Below are 13,909 nucleotides of genomic sequence, written 5' to 3' on the forward strand. Positions count from 1 at the left end.
ACTGGAACTGGAGTGACTGGAGGGACTGGAACTGGAGTGACTGGAGGGACTAGGGGGACTGGAACTGGAGGGACTGGAGGGACTGGAGGGGACTGGAGGGGACTGGAGGGGACTGGAGGGGACTGGAGGGACTGGAGGGACTGGAGGGACTGAATGGATGAGTGGATGGACTGAATGGACTGAATGGGCTGAGTGGAATGAATGGATGGATGGATGGATGGGCGGATGGATAAGCAAGAAGTCTTAACGAAGGGACCATTTGCTTTCTTTTTCCACATCCCCTGTCCGCCAATAGAAAAAGTCTGCGCTACGTAGACAAGATTCGAGGACGAAAGGCGGTCTCTGGCTGTTGCCAGTTTCCAACGGCTTTTAATATACCTATCAGCTGAAATGTTGAGTGGATTGGTCAATCTGCACATGCATTGAGCCTAACATTGTCAACAGAGTCCGATCGTAGAAAACTTTCTCACACGCTGTTCTTGAGACAGGCACAGATCGAGCCATCGTCAATCTACAACACGGCAAATTGTCGAACCCAAACGGGACGGCTGTGGCCACACCCAAGTACAATGTCTTTGAGAATCCTTGTTGTTGCCCTGGCCAGTTACTGCGTCAACTGCCTCGGCTGCTGGTTTTGAGTTCCCGGGGGAGCTGTAACCGCGCAGCCGTTGCATGCTGAACCGGTCTCCCGGAGCCCTAATGCGACAGGGGACCTCAATTTGTATGGCCTCCAGCTGTCAGAGTTCCCCACCCTCTCAATCTCTCTCTCATCCAAGCTGGTGAGAAAGAGTTTTGCTTTTGCCAACCTCCTCCAAGCAAGCGCATGGTTGCCTCACGTTCGTTGGTATTTTTGTCGTTATTGTCTCTGTGAACCACCAATCTAAGCTTGGCTGACTTTGAGCTCATAGTCTAGTCACTGACATTGGGTGGTCCAAAGTGTGATTGTTAGCTACAGTAGGCAAGAGAAAGAGGCATTACAAGCTCACAGTTCTGTGCGGAAGTTTGGTGCTCGAAGCATTGTAGAATCGAGCTGCGTAGAGGTTGAAGTCCCGGAATGAAAATTGAAAAGGCTTCTGCAATTCCTTGATCTTCAGCCTTCTTCTATGCTCTGTGAGGGCCCGATCACCTGTCATACTCAAGGCATTCGTTGAACAGCATCTCCGCTCTTTACAGGCATGCCGGCGTAGTCCACGGCGTGCCGTTGTGGGGTTGCAATTTGCTGGGGTCAGGCAGATGCGGATACCGGTATGGTGATGGGGACTGGGGGGAGGCAAGTCTGATCAGAAACCATTCCGCGCGTGTGGTGGTAACAATTTTGTTCGTACAGAAGACAACAGGATTCAAGCGCGGTGCGCGTGCTTGAGGCGACGCGCCGATGCCGTGCTCCTCTCACCTCATGATCTGTGAAAATCCTGAGCACTGGCCTCGGAATCATCTGATGGCTCGCCACGACGAGTATAAAAGCAGACCTCCCATCGCGTGGTTGACCACCGACAAGCTTCCATCATCACACTCAACTCATCTACCTCGTTATTGACTGGACCATTCTATACTCATCTCACTTCACACATCCCTCTACCGCTTACACGCCTTCCAAAGTCGACATGGCAGTCCAAAGCTCCATAGTCATATGCGACAGGTGCCCGTGGTGGTCCGCTCAACGAGCGTCGCTTCGTCAGCACCAGGGCGAAGGTGGAACATGCCCGGTCCTGACTCCCATGCCAGAGCCCCAAAACCACCACGACAACAATATCAAACCTGTCGGGCCCACTGCCGGGTCCGAAAGCGGCCAACCTGGAACCCCAACCAACGAGCAGATCACCACCACCACTGCCAGTGTCGAAGGCAACAATACGGCAGTCGAGGAGTCGCTCGATGGGCCCGGAAACGGCCATCCCCAGACTACAAGCCACGAGCAGGAGACTATCGTCCCCAGCACCGAGGGCGATACCGACTACAGCGCCCCGAGCACCCCCGAGTCTGACAATGAAGCGGAAGGCAGCTCTAGATTTGGCCCCAACAACCTGAACATCTCCATCATTGGCAACATTGGGACTGTCAAGACCGTCTACCACGTTGGCAAGACCAAGAACTTCCGCATGTGAACGGCTTGAGCTGCCAGCTGCTTCACAACGGCGCGGCATGGAAGTCTATGAGGAGGAAGCTCCACAACACCAACGGAAACGAGAGATGGGCAACGGCAACAGGGGATAAAATATGTATGTTTTAGTATGGAGAGCTTTGAGAAACCACTGGGACAATCTGGGACAACTGGCGCGGCGTAAATGGACAAAATCAGATACCAAAAAAACAGGATTCAGTACAATAGATAGAAACACGAAAGACATGGGCTGGTCCCCTTTAGTATAGACTATAGCTTCACTTCTTTTCCTCGTTTCACGAGGAAGGGGTTTGAATACAAAACACGTTGGCGGAAAGGAGACCACATCAAGTCGCTCGTGACGTCTCAAGCCCGACCTACAGGACGGACATATTGGAGTACTGATCCTTAGGAGGGTCGCTCGTTTTTCGCGGTCTCAGGGCAGAGCCGAACATGCTAGGCCAACTTGTCGAGAAGAACCACTCTATTCCCGTATGACTAATGGCCATTTGGCCTGGCTTGTAAATTGATGGCAGCCGGGAAGCGGCAATGGATGGATCTCCAGCAACCCTTGTCCGCCAGCGCTTGTGTCGAGATCGCGCGCCGCTGAGGATTCACCCATGTAAAATTTCTTCTGAATTACTCTGTAAAGTGTAAAAAGGGCGGGCAGGGAGCTTGTCTCCGCGCCAGCGGACGAAGCGGCCGTCCTCTGTTGCCCGCTCGTCGTTCCAGGGCGGACAGGGGGCGATGAAAATTTGATCCTGTTAAGATTGCTTCCGGGCGCCTTGTTTCCAAATCCAGAGTCTCCAAGTCCCGGGTTGGAGCAAAGAAGGCAACCGTCATGCCAAGCGGGGGGCACCGCTGCGGCATGTTGGCCGCAGCCGCCAGACCAAACCAACAACTGTACCTTCAGCATGCAGCAACCCCGAAGAGAAAAGGGGGGTGCGGGCCGGGGCGGTTGTTTCCAGAACCCGACGAGGCCTCGCATTGCGACCGTAGATACATGTTGCGGTTGGACGTGGTTGTGTGGAGTTCATGTTGCCTCTGCCATTTTGGCAGGATCTGAAAAAGCAAAATACCCTTGTTTCCGCGGTGTTGAACCCAGAAAAATAAGCGAGAACGCGAGCAAAGAAGTTGCGGCATCCGGGCTCCTTGCTGGACTTGACCAATATCCTGATCAACCTCGTATTGAAACGTCGCCCATCGCTTTGAAAAGTTGCGGGTGCTGGACAATAAGACAAGGCTGGCTACATCAGAGCAGTACCTTTCGACTAGTCACGGGAAGGTGAATAGCAATCTCCTCTGGGGACTGCCTTGACCCTCATCCGAGTTTGACTCTGTCAAGGGGCTTGGTGGCAGTATCAAGGAACAGCTCAGAAGCAGTTAGATGAGTTGCCTGGCGATTGGCTGAGAAGACTCAATATGGTAGTGCTGAACTGCATGTGTCTTTCGTAATAGGTCAACTCCAAGCCAAGAAGTTTCAGTTGAATTACGCTGAATGATATGGCGACAGATAGGGGTCGATGTTCAGGTGACTGGATGTCGACCGGTCCGTGATGAAGGCCGCGGGGGAGTTCCGAGACTCACATCACATCTCAACTTGAAAGCATTGATTCTGTGCGGTATCGAGACGCGAGCCGGCAGCGGCGGCGGCGGCGGCGGCGGCGGTGATGATTGTGGTGTGTTGAGAAAGCGGGAGCCAGGGGAGGGTTGTCCCGTCAAGACGTGGCATAGCAGCAACTTCTTTCCGTTACGACCCCAGTACCCTCATCCAAGACCAGTTGGCTGCCTTCGAAGGTCTTTGCGAGCGGTGTGGGTAAAGCGTTGTGGAATCCTGCACGAAGACGCACTGACATAGTGATGAAGTTGCCTTGCCAGGGCAGGGAAGCAAAATTTTACAGCCGCAGCCTGATGATGATGTACTGCAACAAGGAGACCAACAAGGAGAAAAGTCGACTGGCCGAACAGGGCTCAGACTCGGAGTCTGCGCAAAGAGCCAAATGGACTGGACCACGGAGGATGCTCTGGGAGCCGGAAGGCACCCGCGGGAAAGGGGGCACGTTTGGCTCCAGCAATGTCGAAGTCGCCCCAGAACACCATCATGGGATGAAGCTTGTGAGCTTGGTACATGGCAAAGAAAGCAAAACGGTGTGAAGGAGCTACTTAGCCCGGTACCCCTTCACTGATGAACGCAGCTGCATCTTCCTGACGCGCCCCCTTTCCTTGCCAATAGCTGCACAGCATGGTCCAGTCAGCCTCCAATGCCGCTCCCAGCCGAACAGGATGTGGTCATTGGGAAGCCTGGCAACCTGTCGAAGTCGACCATTGATCCTATTGCGGAACCGTTGAGTCGTTGGCGATGTCTCACTGTAAATGCACGATATTGGGAAGTTCAGGGGAGTCATCATGGTTGCAGTGCAGGCCAGGAGGCTGGCGTGACGTTGAGACAAGCAGCCACAACGTCAGATGAGCCATGATGATAACACTTGCTACAGGCTGGTTGGGGAATGAGAGAGGACAAGATCTGCCAGGCGGTAGGGTAAGACGCCAGCTGCGATCAAGTCCATCCAAGACGGTGCAGTCCCGACGCGCACTGGACTGACTTGCCTCTAAGGGGCGTGATCGGTTGGAAGCAAGCACTTGAGGCCAACAAAAGGCCTGATTCCACGGATAGATCGAACCTGTCTCATGCGGCCCGAAGCCAGGACCGAGCCGTACACACGATATGGGGCGCCCCCAATGCACTGCCTGGGCTGTCTCCCCGCCCGAAGAGTGCTCGAACCAGGCTGATCTCGACGAAGGAGGGATCGAAGGATGAACCTGGACGGGAAACATACAAGGAATGTTCCAGGCACACAAAACCGGCGGCGATGGCGGGCGTTGGGAGGGTGGAAATGAAAAAATGACGAGATTTGGCGGTTGGCTGGTGAGGGCGAGGGAAGGAGGGAAAAAAAGGAAGGAAAGAAGGGGGAAAGGGGTATGATACATCCACCTCACGCTCTAGCTGACATTACCGGTGGCCGGCAGGCACCGTGGACGGAAATCTTGTCCAAATGACCAGGAGCCGACTGCTCAGCAGACGGAGGCTGCAAAGTCTCGACAAAACGGCTCCCATCTTTGAGATTCTGGGGTGGTCGAAGTGTGTGTGTGAAAAAGAGCAAGGGCCAGTGAGCCCGCCGGTGTTCCGGGGGAGGTCCTTAGAAAAAGGGTGGCGAGGGCCTCATTGCCATGAATGGCGAGCTGGCCCGCGAGAAGCAAGGTCATTCCAAGTGCTTCTTCCAGGAACTTCTGCCAGGAGAAGAGGGCTATGGGTCTTTACCCTGCCCGTCCAGGGGATGGAGGTGCAGTTTGGGATGACGGATGCACGCTGGCTTCTTCCGCAGCGTTGCGAAATTGACTTGCGCATCCCATTATCCGTACCTCGTCACATCTGAAGCGGTGAACGAGGCATGAGGGCCGCAAAAGGGTGTCGAGGAGTCATCACCTTTAGGGAGTGTACATCAGATCCCCTGAGAGCACACGTCCTGAGAGTACACGTCCAGTGGCATCACAGGCTGCCCTTGTCTGCGTGTTTGGGAACAGGAAAGGCAGGACGAAAGTCCTGTCGGAATGTTTGGCGACCCTAAGACCAGGCAGCAAGGTGGGATGTGGGAGATTGCGAGCCACATGAGCAGGAGAAGGAGAGAAGGTGGAAAAAGAAAGAGGAGAGATGAGCTGCGAACCCAAGCCATCACCACCTCAAGTCATGAAGCGGGATCCGGCGGGCCTGGTGAGGTGGACATCGCCCAGGTGAATAACCGACGTTCTCTGGAAGATGCCTTGGTGGCGGTAAGTTCATGGTCGTTGTAGGGAGGACCTGATTTCTTGACAAGTAAGAGCGAACTCGAGGGACACCACAGCTGGACCTAGGATGGTCCCAAGATGAGAAGCCAAGATGAAAAACTAAGGTGAGAAACTAAGATACGAGGCCAAGGTGCGAAAGTAAGGTGCGAAGCTGAGGTGCAAAGCCAAGCTGCGCAACTAAGGTGAGAAGGCAAGGTGCGAAAGTAAAGTGCGAAAGTAAAGTGCGAAAGTAAAGTGCGAAAGTAAGTAAGGTGAGAAGCCAAGGTGCGCAACGCTGCGAAACTAAGCTGCGAAACTAAGCTGCAAAACTAAGCTGCAAAATTAAGCTGCGAAAGTAAGGTGAGAAGCCAACATGAGAAGCTAGTCCGCTTTACTTGCTGCCTTCTGGTCAAGAATACGTTCAAGAAGAGCAAATTGCGAGACACATCAAACGAAGCCACCTGCATGAGCCGTGGGCCTCCCAAGCAGACAGCGGTACCGTCGTGGAAGGCCGAACTGACCTTGGCTGAGGGAGCAGGCCGTTCATAGGGACCTGCACACAAAGATACTTCAAGGAATCATGACCTGGAAGTTGGATGCATCGTATCATGTGCTCAATTCTACAGAGAACGAGGACGACGACAATACGTTGACGTGAGGGCTCGCCAAGAAATAGGGTTGACAGTCGTTTTGCTGCATGCCTTGATTTGCTGCCATAACACATACTCTCCTTCAAAGTCGAGAAATGTTTGAAGACCATGGGTGACTGCAAACGTGTGGTGGAAGAAAACCGTGACCAAGTACGCAAGAAAGCCACCGCCAAAGTGTAGAAATACGTGAAACATTAAGGGGGGCTTCTGACCTTGGCCGACGGTGACGATTTTGCTGCGAACACCTTAGATCATTGAACGTTTGTATCGTACTGCGCCGCTTGCTAAGCGCCCAGAAAGTGCGTGCAGACGGTCGTTGAGATCCCAATGTCGCATGGATTTCTGAATGCAGCCCGTTTCCCGTCCTCGTGGTGGTGGTCATGAGTCTGCGGCCAGTCCTTCGTCCACTGAAGAACGCTCACGGGTGCCATCCTGAAACCAACAGAGTCGAAATAGCATCGAAAATCGCGTCGGCGAGTCATTCGAAATCTGCCTTGCCATCGAAGAAAAGACGTTGTTCTTGATGCTTCTCGTTATGGACGAGATATGGGTTGCCTCGTTGCCTGATGTTGCCTTGATCGAGATGCTGGGCGAAAGCGGCTGCGCCCACCTTTTTTTTTTCCCTCCCTTCCACCACAACATGACCATTTTGACAAGTCGACTTGCGGACGTACCAACTTGCGTGGAGTTCATCGCTCTTGTTTGTGTTGAAGAGTATTGTCTTCTTGTGTGCAGCCGATGGTTTTCATGTTGGCTTCTCGACTTGGCCGAGTTCGTCTGCGAATTCCCGGCTGACCTCAAACGCGCACTTCGTACAGTCTTTGGACCACGTCCTCGTAAAATTTCATCGAAAGCTTCGACGCAACCGTGTCATCTGTCTCATCTTCTCCGTTTGCCAGGCCGAGCTGGTCTCCTCCCGCGATACACCTTCTTGCCGCCTGTTCGAAGACCTCCCCCAAGCTCGCACCGACTTCCGCCAGTTGATCCTCCTCGAGCAGACCGTCCCTGACCCTGATCGCGAGACTCGGCTTGCGATAGATGTCGAAACCCAATACCGTGTCCACTGGCTTCCAGTGCGCGAGCTCCACGAAGAGAACACCGAGACTGTAGATGTCGAAGCTTTTGCGGAAGCGCTCCCTCTCTGCCGGGTTCATCAGCTGCACCTGGGGGTGGCGGTACAGATTGCACTCTCCGTCGTCCACAGGTATGTCTGTTTCTTCTCCGCTGCGAGCCGGGCGTGAGTAGTCAAAGCCTGTCACATAGGGCTTTGCGTAGTCCACTCGGCCGTCCTTGGATCGGAAGAAGACGATGTTGTGGCTACGCAGGCCCTTATGCAGCCAGTTCACGGCATGCAGATAAAGCAGACAGCTGCTGATGGCGTGTGCGAGGTTGACTCGATCGGTGACACGGGGTTTGCGCTCACTTTGAAAGAGGTCGCGTAGTGATACCGGAGACAATGACGGGTCGAGATCGTCGTCGTTGGGCCGTTCAAAAACCAGACCCAGCTTTCGGTTCAAAATGTCATCATCGCCTGCCATGTCAGACTCTGCTCCGGCCATGTCGAAGTAACCCAGGCAGTGCAGCGTCCGGAAAGCCTCGGGCTTGGGGTTGTGGTTCAGTAGTGCGGCGAGCTTGCCTACTCTATCGATGATGACTTGCTTCGACGGCGAATCTTCCTTGTCTGTCTGAGGTTCGTACTCCTTCCACTCGATCCACACTCTCTTGCTGATGCCGTCGACGCCACGAAGAGTCGCTTCGCATCTCGGCTGGTCCAGATCTTCGGCTTCTTCATCCAATTCAAACATCGTTCGATCCAAGAGAAGTTTGTCTCGTTGACCAGGCTTCCCGAGCTCAAGATACATGGCTGTCGCTTCATCCAAAGGTGGCTGTTTCGGTGAATCCATCGACTCGTTGAAGGCCTTGAACTTGGCTAACTTGGATATGAGCTTAAGGTCGTCGGCGTTGGCTGTTCTTTGGCTCATGGACATCGTAGAGATATTCAGCGGTACGCTGGCGTCCAACTTCACGTTCAACGCCATGACCAGCCGACCTAGATCAGCTATGCGGTGGTGCAGCTGCAGGACGCCTCGATTTGTGTCCTGTACGGTATGATGAATCTCGACCTGCATGCGGGCATCAAGGATGTCGGTCATGTTGTCATTGAGAGTTGAGAACCGTGATAGCAGAAGTTCGAAAGCGGCCTTGTCGAAAGAAACCCAGTTCAATATGAGAAAGCCCTCCTGGGATCGCTGCTTCAGCTTCGACATAGCTCGCTTGATGAAGTGCTTCCTCTTCTCAGGCAGAGGAAAATTTGCCGCGGCAGCATCCTTTTCCGGGTTCTCGAGGACCGAATCACGATCTGGCGTGGGCTTCAGTCGTTCGTTGCGTTGCTGGTGTTCCTCGAACTCTTTGAAGAGACATTGCACCTGCATCAACAAGTCGAGGACAGTGGTTCGATGCAGGATGAAGGTGTTTGATTCAAGAATCTTATCCTTCTTGTTGCCGTCCAGGTCGAGCAGACCAGATGTCTCACTCCAGGCAAACAGTCTTTGTTGCTCCATGCGCAGCCTCAAGTTCAGGAACTTGCAGTCTTCAGGAAAGTTTCTGGCCGTGATGAGCAACTGAATTCCTGCGTCAGGTTAGTATTCGGATGTCCAATGGGTTTGAAGGGAGGCCAGGAAATGTACCCTGTATGCAACTCGTGTAGACTTGGAGTCCGATTGAGGCGGCGCCAATGGCCAAGCCGGCAGCTGAGACGGGATCCATGGTGGTCTCTGCTGTCTTTTGAGCGCTGTGGCTGCTGACACCGAGTGGACGCGAATCTGCGAGTCGTTGAATCCTCTCAACCGTCCTTTGCGAGTAAGCAGGCCATGCGAAGTCGCATCCCATGCCGTTCAGTCTACAGTCGACTGATTGTGACATACCCCGCCAAAGGCGCATAAGGGCAGTTGGTACCACCTGGCGCGAGATGACACGAAGGCTAGCTGTGACTTCCATTGTGAGACTCAATTGAAAGGGAGGAAAGATTCGATTGGCGACCAATCAGGCGAGCCTTGGAACAGCGTGGACGTCATTCTCTTGAGAGTTCTTGACAGTCTGAGGTTGCAGGGCAGCAAGTCGTTACAGCGGCCCAATCTGCCCCAAGACGTGATAGTCATGAGCTTTCCATCATGGGCTATCGCCGAAAAATGGCTGGCATTGGGCGTCGAAATCCGAACGTCGTCATAATCGTGAACGATCGAGTATTCCTCGGTACGGTACAGGCCCTGAACGACAGCAGCGTCTGATAGATGCAGATGCGAAGTTGAGGAAACTGACAACAGCTGGAGAGGAGTCGAGTGGGGTGTAACGGGCAGAATCGTTTAGTGGTTCCTTCCGACCAAGTCTGCAAAGACTAAGGGAACAGAAAGAACATTGCATGAGACGACAGCCGAAGATGTGGGAATAGCCTCATTGGATGCCACAGACGATGGCTTTTGGTTGACCAATTCCACAAGTCAACGGCTATCTGATCAAGGCAAGTTGAATCCGAGTGACCGGCACCGACCGACAGCCGTGGCTGCCGCTGAGAGGTCTGCTTATCTAAGCCATACACCGCGCAAATTAGAGGGGAATAATTTCCAAGGGGCTCGTTCGTGGACCTGCTTCCTCCACGCTCCCGGGTCCGGGGCATCCCGACACCATCAACCTTGAATTCATGCCTGACCTGGCAAGTCATCTAGGACAGATCACCGCACGATCCCAAAGCCCGCGGGGTGGCTAGAGCTCTACACCCTCTGCTCACAGATGTCGAAACGGTCTCTGCTTTCAAGATGAAGCCGATAGAACCGTATCAACCAATGGAACAGAATTCTAAAGAATCAAAGTTGCGAGGCACGCGAAGGCGAGGTGACGTACTCGCTTTTTGTCTCTCGTAGCCCGACTCGTCGCGTGGCACCAGCAGAACCTTAACGCTGCAAGTAATCGAGACGGGAATAATCTCTCCGGCGATTTGTCAATGCCCTGGTCTATTGTCCGTTGTAGGGCTGAAGGGGGAACATCAATGCATCGGCAATGCCCGTCCTGGACCCTCCGATATCCGCGTAGACATCCTACCCGCGCCCGTGAGATAATACTGGTGAAAGTGCCATCCGAGAACCGCCGTCTGGTTTGCCGTTAGCTGTGGTTACATCAAGCAATGGAAGACTCATATTTCCATCTGGTCTTGGCGGGTGGCTGGCTCTCTGAGGATCACACGATGATATTAAAGGCATTGACCGCAACTCTTCGCGACCGACAGCAGAACGGAAATCCATCGATACTTGCCTCAACGGCGGCTCATTACCATCTTTTCCCCGGCGATCCAGACGCCGCTTCTCCCGATTCCGTTCTCCACTCATAGGCCATCACTGCGCCACTTCCTCGGTCGATTCAGGCCGTGGTAACACCAAGATTGATCGCCGGCGCAAGCCATATCAACACCTTCATCCGCCAGTCCCACGACAAACAAATCCAACAAAGGAGAAAACAGCTTAGCTTGGGGCGCACGTCCAATATCTCAGCCACCCAGCCCTGATTGACACAATCGGCAGACCCCTGTTCTAGGTGGAGGGGTATTTTTGACGGGTTCAACCCATCATAACCGTGCACAGCACCACAGCACCGCAGCACCCTCGAGCTCCAGCTTGTTTGCTTCAGAACCTGAGCAACTGGGTCGGGGTTGTTTGGTCCAGGTCGCGTTCCTTTCGGGGCAAGCACGAGCACAGCACGTATGAGGTGAGGTACTGATTAAATACTGTCTGCCTTGGCCTTGGGTCACCGCCAACCACGAACATCTTCTCCTCCTGCAACCACCCTCCTCAATCCTCCCGCGAGACACAACATCTACTCAATTACACGCAACATCGGTCTCGACCCAATTGATCTGTCCATCTTCCCCGGTCGTCGGTTCCGTGTCCGCGGCAATCGGGCGAACGCATCATCCAAATGCAGACTTCCTTGTCCCCCGAAGTCCCCCCGCCTCCGGGCAGCGTCCACAGCAATGGATCGCCGAACAATTTGAGCATGGTCGCCGACTCGACCTCACCGAGCGACGGCGACTCCCCCAACGCACCGTCCTCGGCGACCAGCAACCAGGGCCAAGCGCCCGTCGTCGCTGTTCCAGCTGCATGTCTCGCCTGCGTAAGTCCCTTCATTCCATTCCAGTCCCCTACACATACGCCTACTCGCACGCCTGCTCCTCTTCACCGCCGAGTCATCCGCTCGTGGCCCGTCCATTGCGATTGGCCCCTGAGTCTGGACTCTCAACTTCAACTGTTGTCCAAGCAATCGCTAACCTCCAACTCTCTGCAACAGCGAGGCAAACATCTCAAGTGTGACGGCAAGAACCCTTGTTCGCGATGCCTCTCTTCACAGTCCGAATGCGTCTATGTCGCCTCCCGTCGCGGCTACAAGGGCCCGAGGAGGAACACGGCCGCCAACCCCAATAAGAGAGCTCGATCTTCGTCCCCCACGTCTACCGTCAATGGTGCCGACAGCTGTCCAATGCTTCTTGGCGCCAATGGCACTTCCGCCGCGATGCAGAATTCCATGGCCACCTTTAATCCCGGTGTCGGCCTGCCAGACACTCCAAACACCAATTTCACAGCAACGCCCAATCTCACGAACCTGCAGCTCTACCGCTCCTTCGGTGCTGCAATTGGCTTCAACTCGAACCATTTGGCACTCGGCCAGCCCCAAAATGGAGTTCCCGCTCAGGTGCCCGTACCAACACTCGCAGAACGATGTCTTGACTCCTACTATGCCCACTTCCATGCCTGCCACCCATTCGTGCTTCCTAAAGAATGGCTCCTTCGTATCATGAGAGATACCAACGTCGAGCCTCTTTTGGCCGCCATCCGATGGATTGGCTCCCTGTACCTTGAAGTCGGTCCCGCTCGCGCGGGTTTTCTGGATGAAGCCCTGCGTCTCGTCCAAGACCCCACTACCAGTCGAGACGGTTTCCTCGTCCAAGCCCTGATTTTGTTGATCGTCGGACTGGATGGCGACTGCGACCAAGAAAAGGCGCGCAACTTGCTCGGTGAAGCTGAGCGAGTTGCACTCGAACTGGGCTTGAACACTCGAGAATACGCGGCACAATTCGGCCGCGGCATTCCGGTCCTCGAGGAGAGTTGGCGCAGAACTTGGTGGGACTTGTTTGTGGTGGATGGCATGGTTGCTGGTGTCCATCGCCAGACCAACTTTCTTCTCTATGACGTCCCAGCCGATGCTGCTTTGCCCTGCGAAGAACACCAGTACCTCTCAGGCGTGAGTGCAATCAAAAATGAGGCAATATTCGCTAGCCAGTGACTGATTCTTCACAGAATATTCCTCCACCGATGAGTCTAGTTGACTTGGAAGACAAAGACTTCTCCGGTGAAGACCGAGAGTTTTCCTCGTTTGCGTATCGAATTTTGGCCGGCCGCAACTTGGGCAAGTTCATGAGAGTCCCGCCCATATTCGGCCCCGATGACGAAAACCTGGCGCGGATCGAGGCTCTGCTCACAAATTGGCGGCTTCATCTCCCTTCGTCCAAGAAGGACGCATTGGACCAAAAGCTGCAGTCTGATGAGATGATTTTCCAGGCAAACATGATGAACAATGCGTGAGCCTCCCAGGCCCTTCTCCAACAGTTTCAGGGAAGCTAATCCTTGCAGAATCACCATCATGCTCCATCAGCCGTGGTCACAGCTCGACTCATCCCCTACCCGGTCCGTCACGTCTTGCGCGCCGCATCGTCCGGTTCCATCGGGAGACCTGTTCAATTCTCACACCAACCACACGATCATCGCGGCTGCTGAGATCAGCAAGATGATTACCCACCGCGTGCCGTTGCTCTCACACACGCACTTCTTCACCTGCGTCGTGACGCTTTCCTCAATTGTGCATCTGAGCAAGTGGGCATTGTTTTTCATCCCCCACGACGACGACGAGTTGCGACAGCAGATCCGATTGAACATTGGCGCCTTGAACAAACTCTCGTCAGTCTGGAAGGCGGCGGGAAGAGCCTCGGGGCAAGTCAAGGGCGTCGCTCAGGAGATTTACCGCACCAAGAAGGCGTCACAAATCAACCCCACCTACTGGCAGGGCTTTACACAGGAAGAGGTTATGCACAGCATCGCAGCCGACGAGACGATTATGCATGACATTGAGGAGGGGCTCGGGTCTATTCCCCTGCCAAACCTGGACAACTTGGAGTCATAGATGGATCAAAATCGGCGACGTGTCCAGGGGTGCTCGGAGGCCACATTGCTTGCGCCGCATGGTTGCGTCCAAGACAAGGGCGTTCGGTGGAAGAACAGGAGAGGCACATATTCTT

The 13,909-nt window shown here is 54.2% G+C and overlaps 3 protein-coding genes across 3 annotated transcripts; 2 read left to right on the plus strand and 1 right to left on the minus strand.

Annotated features, from left to right (window-relative positions):
* Positions 1-1,604: 1,604 nt before the first annotated feature.
* CkaCkLH20_06848 (uncharacterized protein) lies at positions 1,605-2,105 on the plus strand (the record flags this gene model as incomplete). The annotated part of the gene is made up of 1 exon (XM_038889565.1): positions 1,605-2,105. The coding sequence occupies one exon, from the start codon at positions 1,605-1,607 to the stop codon at positions 2,103-2,105; it is 501 nt and encodes a 166-aa protein (XP_038744928.1).
* Positions 2,106-7,370: 5,265 nt separating this feature from the next.
* On the minus strand, positions 7,371-9,339 carry CkaCkLH20_06849 (uncharacterized protein; the record flags this gene model as incomplete). The annotated part of the gene is made up of 2 exons (XM_038889566.1): positions 7,371-9,202; positions 9,261-9,339. 2 exons carry the CDS (start codon positions 9,337-9,339, stop codon positions 7,371-7,373), a joined length of 1,911 nt encoding a protein of 636 aa, XP_038744929.1.
* A 2,199-nt stretch (positions 9,340-11,538) lies between these two features.
* Positions 11,539-13,794, plus strand: CkaCkLH20_06850 (uncharacterized protein; the record flags this gene model as incomplete). The annotated part of the gene is made up of 4 exons (XM_038889567.1): positions 11,539-11,733; positions 11,968-12,858; positions 12,915-13,195; positions 13,248-13,794. 4 exons carry the CDS (start codon positions 11,539-11,541, stop codon positions 13,792-13,794), a joined length of 1,914 nt encoding a protein of 637 aa, XP_038744930.1.
* Between the last annotated feature and the right edge of the window lie 115 nt (positions 13,795-13,909).

The sequence above is a fragment of the Colletotrichum karsti genome, assembly GCF_011947395.1.
Source record: "Colletotrichum karsti strain CkLH20 chromosome Unknown Scaffold21, whole genome shotgun sequence".
In the NCBI taxonomy this organism is placed as follows: Eukaryota; Fungi; Ascomycota; class Sordariomycetes; order Glomerellales; family Glomerellaceae; genus Colletotrichum; species Colletotrichum karsti.